This window comes from Cebus imitator, unplaced genomic scaffold (assembly GCF_001604975.1).
Source record: "Cebus imitator isolate Cc_AM_T3 unplaced genomic scaffold, Cebus_imitator-1.0 Scaffold695, whole genome shotgun sequence".
Taxonomy (NCBI): domain Eukaryota; kingdom Metazoa; phylum Chordata; class Mammalia; order Primates; family Cebidae; genus Cebus; species Cebus imitator.
This window is the reverse complement of record NW_016108010.1, coordinates 228362-240396: the sequence shown is the minus strand read 5'-3', so window position 1 is coordinate 240396 and position 12035 is coordinate 228362. Positions and strand designations below refer to the sequence as shown.

General features: G+C 32.2%; 1 protein-coding gene across 3 annotated transcripts in view; it reads left to right on the top strand.

The window, feature by feature from the left end:
• CEP290 (centrosomal protein 290) overlaps positions 1-12035 on the top strand; it is a 90031-nt gene that overhangs the window by 19390 nt on the left and 58606 nt on the right. For 2 of the 3 annotated variants that reach the window (XM_037734966.1, XM_037734967.1), the window contains 9 exons: positions 1553-1725; positions 2451-2613; positions 4114-4214; positions 4286-4373; positions 5702-5814; positions 7337-7421; positions 7983-8125; positions 10659-10823; positions 11493-11642. In XM_037734966.1, the coding sequence (XP_037590894.1) occupies positions 1553-1725; positions 2451-2613; positions 4114-4214; positions 4286-4373; positions 5702-5814; positions 7337-7421; positions 7983-8125; positions 10659-10823; positions 11493-11642 (1181 nt within the window). Of the gene's footprint in view, positions 1-1552; positions 1726-2434; positions 2614-4113; positions 4215-4285; positions 4374-5701; positions 5815-7336; positions 7422-7982; positions 8126-10658; positions 10824-11492; positions 11643-12035 lie in introns of those variants that run through there. The other variant, XM_037734968.1, reaches the window with a different exon arrangement.

The following is a 12035-nucleotide window of genomic DNA, read 5'->3' as shown; positions in this document are numbered from 1 at the left end:
AAAGTAAATGCTCAAAAGTTTCAATAGTTTAGTATAAATTAATGAGGATAACCTTCATCAAAATATACTTATAGAATGTGCTTTTATAAACCAAATCCAGCAATAATGATGATGTAATATGTAACAGTTAACTTTCCAGTATAATATCATAAAGGCAAAGTGACTCTAAATATGTGTTACATATCAAACACTTATCAAAATACAGAAATATTAGGTTTAGTTAGCAGGTTTAGATTTTTTTATTACCTGTTTTCAGAGAGCTGAAGAATAATGGCAAAATCAAGATAGACATTTATTTCTCATCTATGTAATGAACTAGAATTAGGCAGTCCAGGGTGTTGCCTTTATCTGCCCCATCCAAAATGGGTGCAGTGCAGCTTTATCTCATGTCTGTATACCAAACAGCAAGATAGAGGAAGAAAGGACAAGAGTTAAAAGCATGTGCTGAAGGATAGGTAGGTAAATACAGTGTTTATTATGGAGAGCCACGTGGAAGAATGTTAGGAGAATAGACATGTGGAAGAAAGGGAATAGATACGGGGGAAAAACAGCTTATGAAATGTTCCACAACTTGGCTGTTAGCTTCAGACAGCAGGGCTCATTTCTTAAAAACTTTTGTGATCTCACATTACTAGTTTTATGCCTAAGTCCAATATTAAGTATATAACCTATATATTAGTAAATGCTTATTATGAATGAGTGTGAGAATGATCTGTGTCAATAAATTTTTGAATGATAGCAATATTATGTTTTGGTCTTTTTACAATTTAGTAAGATAATACAAGTAGGCATTCAAGAATTTTTCAGCTTAGTTTGTGTTAAGTTTAGCTGCAAGAGACAAAAAAAATCAAGCATGGTATAATAATTTAAACAAGATAGAAATTTGCTTCTCTATGATGTGAACAAAGTTAAGCAAGTAGGGCAGGATTTGTGTGATAGATGCACAAATATTCCCTATTAGGGACCCTTATCTTGTGCTACGCCTATCTCAACATGTGGTTTCTTCAATCGTGTGAAGTTGCCACCTTCATATCCATGTGGATTTCAGCTAGTAGGAAGGAGGAAAGAGAAGACAAATATTACTCCTTTCTTTTAAAACGTTTCCTGAAATGCACATATGACCTTTTCATTTATATTGCATTACTGACGTGACCACACATAGTTGCTGGTGTGTAAGTGGAAATTTAGTTCTTTATTTCAAATGGCTACATGCCCAGCTAAAAATCCATAGTTTTAGTACAGTGGACAAAAGGGAGGTTAAATATTAGGAACAGCTGCAGTCTCTGTCACAAGGATCATTCTTTGTAAAGCAGTATTTTGCAACCTCTTAAAATCTGTACCCCTTCAGCTAAGAAGATTTTACTGAATTTTACTTTTTTAATTATATTAGTAAAACCAAAACAAAACTTTGATTTTACAAATATAAAATTACAACTTTAAAGGAGTTTTTAAATGGCATGCCACTTTTCTTGCCACCGTATTGCAATCACTGATTTGAAGGAATCAAAGTAGTCAGTTCAATTAATTCATGATTTTTGTTTTTACTCTGTAGGTGCTTCAACCCTTTCTCAACAAAGTCATTATATGAAAATTCAGTCAACGTTAGACATTTTAAAAGAGAAAACTAAAGAGGCTGAGAGAACAGCTGAACTGGCTGAGGCTGATGCTAGGGAAAAGGATAAAGAATTAGTTGAGGCTCTGAAGCGGTTAAAAGATTATGAATCGGTATGTATTTTTATCTTGGCATTCAAGGAGTTTAGAATTATTCCTGCCACTCACAGACTATTCTGTGCTATTTACTGCATACCATTTAAAAAACATTCCATATGTATATTTTGACGAAGGTTATCCTCATTAATTTATACTAAACTATTGAAACTTTTGAGTGTTTACTTTTTGTCGGGAGAATTGTTTTCAAACGTTTTGATCAAGATATTTTGTCCAAATAATCAGTTTTGGTGAACCAGCAGGTTTAGATTTGTTTATTATCTGTGTTCATTGTGCCACTATGTAGATGTGACACCACTGACCAATTTGACAAAATTTATGACAAAGACAATTTTATTGCCTATTGTGTCAATACAACCTGCTCTCCAATATTTTTTCACTTTTACAGCTAAGTCAAGCAACTATAATGACTTACTTATTCTACTGGTATTGCTGATTTGCTTTTACTAATTCTTTTCTGTATTTTGATAAGTGTTTTATATATAATGCATATTTGGAGTCATTTTGACTTTAGGATATTATACTGGAGAGTTAAGTGTTGCATATTACATCATTATTATTGCTGGATTTGGTTTATAAAGGCACAATAAAAAAGTAGTGTAGTGATATAAATTGTAGGCATATGTACATTTTCCTTTTAGTAAAAAAAATGAATTCATGAATTTGATAAATTTATTCAAGTAAACCATGTAATATTTTAAATTAGATTGGATATATTTCAGGGAGTATATGGTTTGGAAGATGCTGTCATTGAAATAAAGAATTGCAAAAACCAAATTAAAATAAGAGATCAGGAGATTGAAACGTTGACAAAGGAAATCAATAAACTTGAGTTGAAGATCAATGATTTCCTTGATGAAAATGAGGCACTTAGAGAGCGTGTGGGTAAGCCATCTTTTAAGTTACATAGTTTGCTCAACCCTGATTTACAAGTCTTTTTTTTTTTAATTTAAATTTTGTTTATTATTATTCATTGAGTAGTTTAATGCCTTTTTTTTTTTTTTTTTCAAATAAATACTTTCATAGAACATTTAATAGAAATAAAAGTGGAGCTGCTCTGATTAAGTTGGAATCAGAGATTTTATGAGGTTGGAGTGGTGGCTTGGCAGGGCTGGACCATTGCTTTACTCAGTCCAGCATCTCCTCAGTAATAGCTACATGTTTAAAAAAATGAAAGTTTATTAACGCCACATATCAGAGGTTAACCTTTTTTTTTCCCCAACACAAGTAGGGTCTGTATTACCCACATTTGTTTGCAAAATTCTCGTTGCAGATGAATTCCTGAGGATGTTTACAAACATCGTTTAAACTGTTTTTTTGTTGTGTTTTGTTTTGTTTTGTTTTGTTTTGTTTTGTTTTGTTTTGGCAGGGTCTTGCTCTGTCACTCAGGCCGGTGTGCAATGGTGCGATCTTGACTCACTGCAACCTCTGCTTCCCAGGTTCAAGTGATTCTCCTGCCTCTGCCTCCCGAGTAGCTGGGATTACAGGCATGCACCACCATGCCTGGATAATTTTTGTATTTTTAGTAGAGATAGGGTTTCACTGTGTTGGCAAGGCTGGTCTCACACTCCTTACCTTAAGTGATCCACCTGCCTCGGCCTCCCAAAGTGCTGGGATTACAGACATGAGCCACCATGCCCAGCCTGTTTAAACCTCTTAAAGATTTTTAAGTGCTTGACTTTTATAATTCAGACTGCTTAAGTTTTACTTTGGTTGAGTATTTTAAGGAGTAATTAGTAAATATAGCTTGAGAGTTTGTATATTTATTTTAATAAATAGCATATTAGTTAACATTACTAGTTTGAGTGTTCTAATAGTACAAACTAAGTTGTTGCTTTAAAATAAAAATAAACATCTAAATATAGATTTCATTATCATTGCTAAATTTCATTTAAATTAACTCTTAGTTAAAATGATTATTTGTAAAAACTATTATCTAAAGAAAAGACAAATAGACAAAGAAGTATTTTATACAGATATATATGTGTGAATAGTATCAAACTAGGATCCATAGTTGTGCATCCCCAAGTTAGACTTCTGATCAACTAGAACTATCAAATCATAGCCAAGAATCTGGAAGTTCCTAAACATGACTTCTGGCCAATCTAGATAGCTATTATAGAATGATATTTTCAGTGTTTAAAAAGCTCCAAATCTTGGTTTATAATTTACTTTGGGTTTTATTTAGGATTTCCATGAATAATTTTGATAAAATTTTAACTTGGGTTACAGTTTAAATATCTGGAGAATTCTTGCACAAAAAGTTGCCTTGTCCTTCAGTGATACTGGCTAAGCAGATTTTAACCAGTTGCTTGATAGTATATGACGTTTTTGCAGTTTATTTGAATATTTTTAAGTTTTTAATTATATTGCTTTCTATCGTAGGCCTTGAACCAAAAACAATGATTGATTTAACTGAATTTAGAAATAGCAAATGCTTAAAACAGCAGCAGTACAGAGCTGAAAACCAGATTCTTTTGAAAGAGGCAAGTATGGTAGTCAGTTGATATTTTCTTGGTTGAACTATAGAGAAATACTAATAATTTATGCTTTGCAGATTGAAAGTCTAGAGGAAGAACGACTTGATCTGAAGAAAAAAATTCGTCAAATGGCTCAAGAAAGAGGAAAAAGAAGTGCAACTTCAGGTATACTCAGTTATTCTAAACCTTTAGAAATAATTTTTGGTAAATGAGTTGTCTGGATATGAAATGATTTGTATATTTTTTTGATGTTTTATTGAGGGTCTGCTACAAATTTAAAAAATGGCAATAGCAACCTAAAGGAGATAAGTGTCCATGGGTTCAGTCTTGAATATGAAATAGGAAATAAGAAAACAAAACAAAAAAACAAAAACCAAGCAAACAAACAAACCAAACCTTAGAATTGTAGAATTTTGAAAATTGTATAGTATCATATTTTAATTTCTGGACAGTCCCAATATACTGTGATTAATAAGTACGAAAATTAGTAGTTTTTATGTTAATATATGTTACTCATTATTTTCCATTTCCTTAAGAACTATCCATTAGAAAGCTTTTTTTTTTTTTTTTTTTTTTTTTTTTTTAAATTGTTATTATTATTGTTTGAGATGGAGTTTGTCTTGTTTTGTTGCCCAGGCTGGAGTGCACTGGTGCAGTCTCTCTCACTGCAACCTCCACCTCTCAGGTTCTAGTGATTCTTGTAGTTGAGCTTCCCGAGTAGTTGAGACTGCAGGCATAAGCCACCACGCCTGGCTTATTTTTGTATAGCAGAGATGGGGTTTCAACATGTTGACCAGGCTGGTCTTGACCTCCTGATTTCCAGTGATACATCCGCTTTGGCTTCCCAAAGTTCTGAAATTATAGGCGTGAGCCACCACACCTGGCCTTAAATTATTCTTTACTAAGTGGAAGTAATGTTTTATTGAATATAAATTAGCATCTTTTTTTTTTTGGTTTATTTTACTTGAGCCAAAGAGAACAGTTGGTTAAGTTTTATAGTAGCCATTGCAGTGCTTTTTTGTAGGAAGACTACACAGAAGGAATTTCTTTTTCACTTGGCCCAAATCCCCAAACATCTATATGAATAATAGCAGAGTGGTTCTTTTTAGCATTACGATGTCTATAATACATCAAAAACTTTCTCAAGAAATGAAACTTCATAATTTATTAGTACAATAATCACTTTACTCATTACTCATCTATATATTTACTTTATATGTCTTTTAACTGGTGCTTATTAAGTGGCACTTTAATATAGAATGGGCCAAGAATGGTAGAGAAGATGAAATTCCAATTAGTTTCTCACATAAATATTTAATTAAAAATGAGCTAGATCAGAAGATTTTATTGACTGTGTAGAATTTTGGAAGGATTTTGGAAGCAGTTTTTCTACCTTTGGGTTAAAACTTGATTGTAGGTTTTAAGAATTAAAGTACTGGAATAGTAGGAGGGTTATTTTTATGTTTTTAGTTTGTTAATTCTCTTATATATAGGATTAACCATTGAGGACCTGAACCTAACTGAAAATGTTTTTCAAGGAGATAGAATACGTGAAAGAAAATTGGATTTAGTGAGCCTCAAAAATATGAGTGAAGCACAATCAAAGGTAATAGTAAAGTATTGCAAAGAGAGTAAAGGGAAACATTTTTATTGCACTTTCATTTCTTTCCACTTTATCTCATTCTTGAACATCTAATTTTTATTGTTGTTAAGTAAGTAGAGAGAAATATTTGCTTATTTAAATAACCTGTTGTTTCAAAGATTGATTAATGAGGCATTATTTACTCTGACTACAGATTAGGAGTTCAGATAAAGTAGAGGTGCTGCATAGGAGATCATCATTCAATACCCCACAGTCAGATCAGAATGAGCCAGAAGAGAATATGACCGTAGGATCATTATCAAGAATGTTATCTGAAATTCACCATAGTGTAGAAAGTGGAATGCATCCTTTTGTCTCTTTAACTAGACATTCTTCATCCATGCAAGTAAAAGATAATTCAACTCCAGAAACTATTAGAATACGAGAGATTTTTAAAGCACCATGTCTACAGTCTTCAAGAAATCTAGAATCGTTAGTCAGCACCTTTAGTAGGGAAAGCCATGAAGAAATAAATGACATATACTGTTTTTCTGATGACTTTCTGAAGAAAATGTCAAGAAGCCATCAAGCACTAGAGAAGACTAGCTTTGGACAAAAACGCAATTCATCTTTTCACGGTTTATTAACAGCTTCAGACTTAATGCAGAAGTTATCGCTTAGGCAAAAATATGCAATATTTTGTCAACAAATTCATGAAAATAGAGCTGACATGGATAGATCACAAGTAGCAGCATTAGAAGAAGAACAGGTTCATACCCAAATAAAGTATGCTGATACCAATTTGAAAGAAGATGTAATAAAAAGTGAAGTACCCTTCCAGACAGAGATATTGAAAAATAAGCTTGAGGTTAATCTTCCAGAAACTGTGTCTATTACTGCACAATCAAAATTATCTCAGATAGATCCTCTTGAAAATCTTATAGAACAGCTACGGAGAGAACTAGTATTTCTTAGATCTCAGGTGAGCCTTCCTCCAAATTATATTTCTTGGGTTGCTCCTTTATGACTTTTGTAACAACATTCTTAACAATTATAGTAAGAATATTTTTGTTTGCACTTTAACATGAATTATATACATCGTACTTTTTAATCTAAAATGTAGTACATTGATATGAACTCATTGACTTGTCTAATTTATTAAATTTTTCTTTAGAATGAAATCATAGCACAGGATTTATTGATCAAAGAAGCACAGAGTAGAAATGCAGAAATAGAGCTTGAACGTCATAGAAACCAGGCAGAACAGGTAGTATAAAGGCAGAACATTTAAAGAGATGATTGTGGTACTAAAGACAAAAACCATTATTTTTTTTGCCTTTTATGATGGGTGTTGGGAAAGGGAGGAAGTGGGAGGAAAATCACCAACTGTTTAGATTTTAGTATATTTTTATGATTGCTGCTATGTCTCATAGCTTGTTTTTTTGCTGTTACACCTAATTGATCAAACTTTTCTTAACCTGAAAATTATAGACTATTGTGATATTTCGTTGAAAAAAATCAGTTTTATTCTCTGTACTTTTTTCAGAATGAATTCCTTTCAAGAGAACTAATTGAAAAAGAAAGAGATTTAGAAAGAAGTAGAACAGTAATAGCCAAATTTCAGAATAAATGTAAGTTATAATTGTCTTTTACTTTTCTATTCTTATTTTCCTATACCTAAAATCATGGACCTGAAAGAATGTTAACACATTCTCTGTTTTCTAATTTGTTTTACTCCTGATTACCTCTGTACTGTATATACTTCAGTCTGAGTCTGTTACTCATCCAGTTGGTTTGCCTTGCTGTTTTCATTGTCAGAGAATGTTAACTAATAATATTTTGTGAGGATATATAACTCATTTATCTTGTGTGTTCTTTAATCAAAGTGAGGTTACAACATCAAATTTAAAATACTTTAATATAAAGCATAGTTTATGTTAAGGCAAAAGTATGCCTGTGATTTATTTCTTCCAGTGTTGAGATATGTGTGTATATGTACATGATATAAATAGATCTGTCATTTAACTAAACTATTCACATTGGATTTATAGTTGAATATTTTTGTGTATTTATTTACATTTGCATTTTTCCAGTGATTTCTTTGGTATGTATGATATATTCATCATCTCTATAGAATACTGTAAATTGTAAAAAAGATCTAATCATCCAATGAAAAACTTATATAATTACAGTAAAAGAATTAGTTGAAGAAAATAAGCAACTTGAAGAAGGTATGAAAGAAATATTGCAAGCAATTAAGGAAATGCAGAAAGATCCTAATGTTAAAGGAGGAGAAACATCTCTAATTATCCCTAGCCTTGAAAGACTAGTTAATGTAAGTTCTTTTTTTATGTTAATATTTCCCCCCAGCACTTTAAAGAGATTTTCTGCTGTGTATAGATCTCCATAGTTTCTGTTAATCATTTGAATTATTGTTTCCCTGTATATAAAATGTAGTTTTTCTTGAGCTGCTTTCAATACTTTCTCTTTTTTCCCCTAATCTTTTATCTCTTCTTCTACCAATTGGATAATTGTTATTAATCTATATTCAAGTTCACTGATATTTTCCTCTTTATCATTATTCTTTTGGTTCAAGGATCAGCTTGGACCTGGAGGAGTTTGGAGCTCATTTTTGCTGGCACTTTTCTTGTTGGGATTTTCTTCTCACTTTTTCCATGACTTTGGGCTCTATCCTGTGATTTCCTAGATGAGAAAGATGATAGGTCACTGCAATTGTAGCCTGCCCTATGGCTAAAGTTTTAAAAATGGCAAACTCAATCGTTGCTGGTCCTGTCTTACATATTTGAGTTTTTTTCCAAAATCTGCTTGCTTTTGTTCATTTTCTAGAATCTTTAGGTAGTATTTTTATTATTAATTTTTTATATATGGAAGTATAGGTCTGTTAGGAACATATGCCACAAGAAGTCTTATGAAATGGCTTTATTTTAAATGTTTAAGGACTTACTCACTGCTACAAGAAAGATTTAGCCATCAATAATATTTTATTTATATTTAGCATATAGGGCCTTGAGAATTTCACAGGATACAGTATCTGTTATGTAAACTTGAATAATATATATGTTTTAGATTATTAATATGTTTAAATATGTGTCATTTATGTTATCTGAGCATATTTAGCATACATTATTATATTTCCTAAATTTGTGCTTAGTTTCAATAGGAAAATAATTATTATTTATTGAATTACTTTTTAAAAAAATTACGACTAATCAGAAGTTGAATACTTTTTTTTTAACATCACTATAATGTTAGCAGAGAATGAGAGTGATACTAGTATGTTAAAAACTTCCTGAGGCAAGAAAATAATTTGATTCTCATTATATCTTTCTCATTGTGACTTTCCATCTCTGGTGATTTTGTTTTGCCTCTGCCATTTTGAATGTTTAAAATGATTCTTACTGCTTTTTTAATGTGAACATCTTTTGTCTGTGATGATACTCACTCCTGATACTGTGCCCCAGAACAAACTTAATTTTCCAAAGGCAGCTCTACTTAGTGATGAAGTGAAAACAGAGTGAATAGCCCAGGAAATTCTAACGTCTATTTATGTTGACAATCTCTGGGCCTTCCTAGAGCCACTGTTTCCATAGACTTCATTTACTTTTATCCTGGATTGTCATTGTTTTTCAGATTCATATGCCCTGTCTGAAATTCACAAATCACCTAGCAATACTTATCTAAGAAATATTCAGAATTCATGACAATTTAGACCAGATAATTCTGGATTATCCACTTCGGTTCACTTTTTATTATTACAGGGTATTTTCATTGCCCCCAGATTCAGTGCTATCTAACTCATTCTGATTTTACCAAAGGCCATGTAGACACCACGATGCTATTCCTCAACAAGACAACTGACTAGACCACTTTGTTGCCAGTTAGAGTACCTCCCTCTACCTACTTTTATCTTACTCGTATCCTCTTTGAATTAGTATAAGTTATTATTCTGTATGACCTGCTCTAATCTCCTTCAGGGGAAGGCTTTTATAAATCTACTACCTAGAGTTAAACCCTGGATCTCTTTACTGAGTAGGAGATTGCATTTGGTTCTATTCATTTTACCTTATTTGGCTTCTACATTCATTTTTTTAAGACTTGCTTTGCATTTATCAGTTCTTTTCCATACAGTTCTTCTAAAATCTGAATATACTTATATATTATGGAGATGTGTACATTGTGTGTATATATTTATGTATGCCACTGCTGGAGATTTTGAGCCAGTGAAGCCACTCCGATAATATTTTAATATTTGGCATATTGTTTTTGCTTAATCATTATTCTTAGATAATACCTTGTCTGTATTTTCATTTATGTTTCAACTGTGTGGAGAGGAAGCACTGAAAAATTCACTTAATTGAACATTGTAGCTATACCATTCCTTTGCCCATGCTTTGAATGCAGATGCTATGTAATTTCAGAGAAAGTTACCACATTTTGACTGTACAAAAACCCTGTGTAGTGAGCAGAGCTAACATTATTTCCCTGTTTTTAGAGACAAGAAAGCTAAGGTATAGAGAATTTAAGTCACTTGCCTAGCTGTTAAGCGACTGGTTAAAATTTGAACCCTGGTCATCTTATTCCTGTCTGATTGATTTTCTAGTCTACCAGCCTATTAAGGGTTAGCTAGGTGTTTTTTAATTGTTGTGATGAAGTAATTACTGTGCTTGATAATATAAATGAAAGTTTTATAGATTCATAAATAAGAATTTGAATTGGCATACTTTTTATCATGCTTAGCAATGGAAATAGGAAAATGCTTAAATGTCCATTTAATTTAAAGATAGACTTTTTTACTATGATTTTACTGTTTTTTTCCTCATTTCTAATATATACTATAAATTCACTAGGCTATAGAATCAAAGAATGCAGAAGGAATCTTTGATGCCAGTCTGCATTTGAAAACCCAAGTTGATCAGCTTACTGGAAGAAATGAAGAATTGAGACAGGAGCTCAGGGAATCTCGGAAAGAGGCTATAAATTATTCACAGCAGTTGGCAAAAGCTAATTTAAAGGTGAGAATTTTATTAAAGAAAATGCTAAACATAAGAATGTGGATTTAATAGGAAACTTTTAATTTTTATAAAGAATGCTTTATGAGAAAATGTCTCGAATTCTTTCAACATTAAGAAACTAGATTTCTCTTATAAAATTAAGTGGAAAATATGTAACTTATAATATCAAAAAGAATACAAAAATTCTAAATCTTTTTTTTTTTGAAATGGAGTCTTGCTCTGTCGCCCAGACTGGAGTGCAGTGGTGCCAACTCGGCTCACTGCAACCACTACCTCCCAGGTTCAAGTGCTTCTCCTGCAGCCTCTTTAGTAGCTGGGATTACAGGAGCATGCCACCACACCCAGCTAATTTTTGTATTTTTTTTTTTAGTAGAACCAGGGTTTCACTGTGTTGGTCAGGCTGGTTTCAAACTCCTTACCTTGTGATCGGCCCACCTTGGGCTCCCAAAGTGCTGGGATTACAGGCATGAGCCACCATGCCCAGCAAAAATTCTGAATCTTATACCTAGGCATTTCTAAGCAGAAATTAAAGTATGGTTTAAGTAATTCCTGGCAGGGCATTCACATATCTGTTTAGTAGAAAAAGCACTAAGTTTAAGTTACTGCTTTTAAATTTGTCTTTCTTTGGGTATGAGAAATGTGATTCTCATTGCTGGTTGTTTTTTCCAGATAGACCACCTTGAAAAAGAAACTAGTCTTTTACGACAATCAGAAGGATCAAATGTTGTTTTTAAAGGAGTCGACTTACCTGATGGGATAGCACCATCTAGTGCCGGTATCATTAATTCTCAGAATGAATATTTAATACATTTATTACAGGTATTAAAAATTTTGTTACAGGTATTGCAAATTTTACATGTAAATAACAAAAATCATTGGTAGTATGTTTCTTTACATTTTTATTTTTATTTTACTTTATTTTAATTTTTACATCACCAAAGCATGCAGATAGTACTTTTCTTAATATTTAGTCTTCATGCATTCCTTTGAGTTCTCAAAATAGTAACAGTGAAATATATTTCTGTGGATTTTGATGTTAGATGGAACATTATAAATAAAAGCAATTTGTACCATGCATTCCATTCATCTGCATGAGCAGCATGTTCACATGCCTGTCATTCATGTGAAATATATGATTCACATGCAGAGCAACAGGCAGCTACTATAAAGTAGTGTTGTATAAATGAGCACTTTTATTTATTGCTGTCTGGA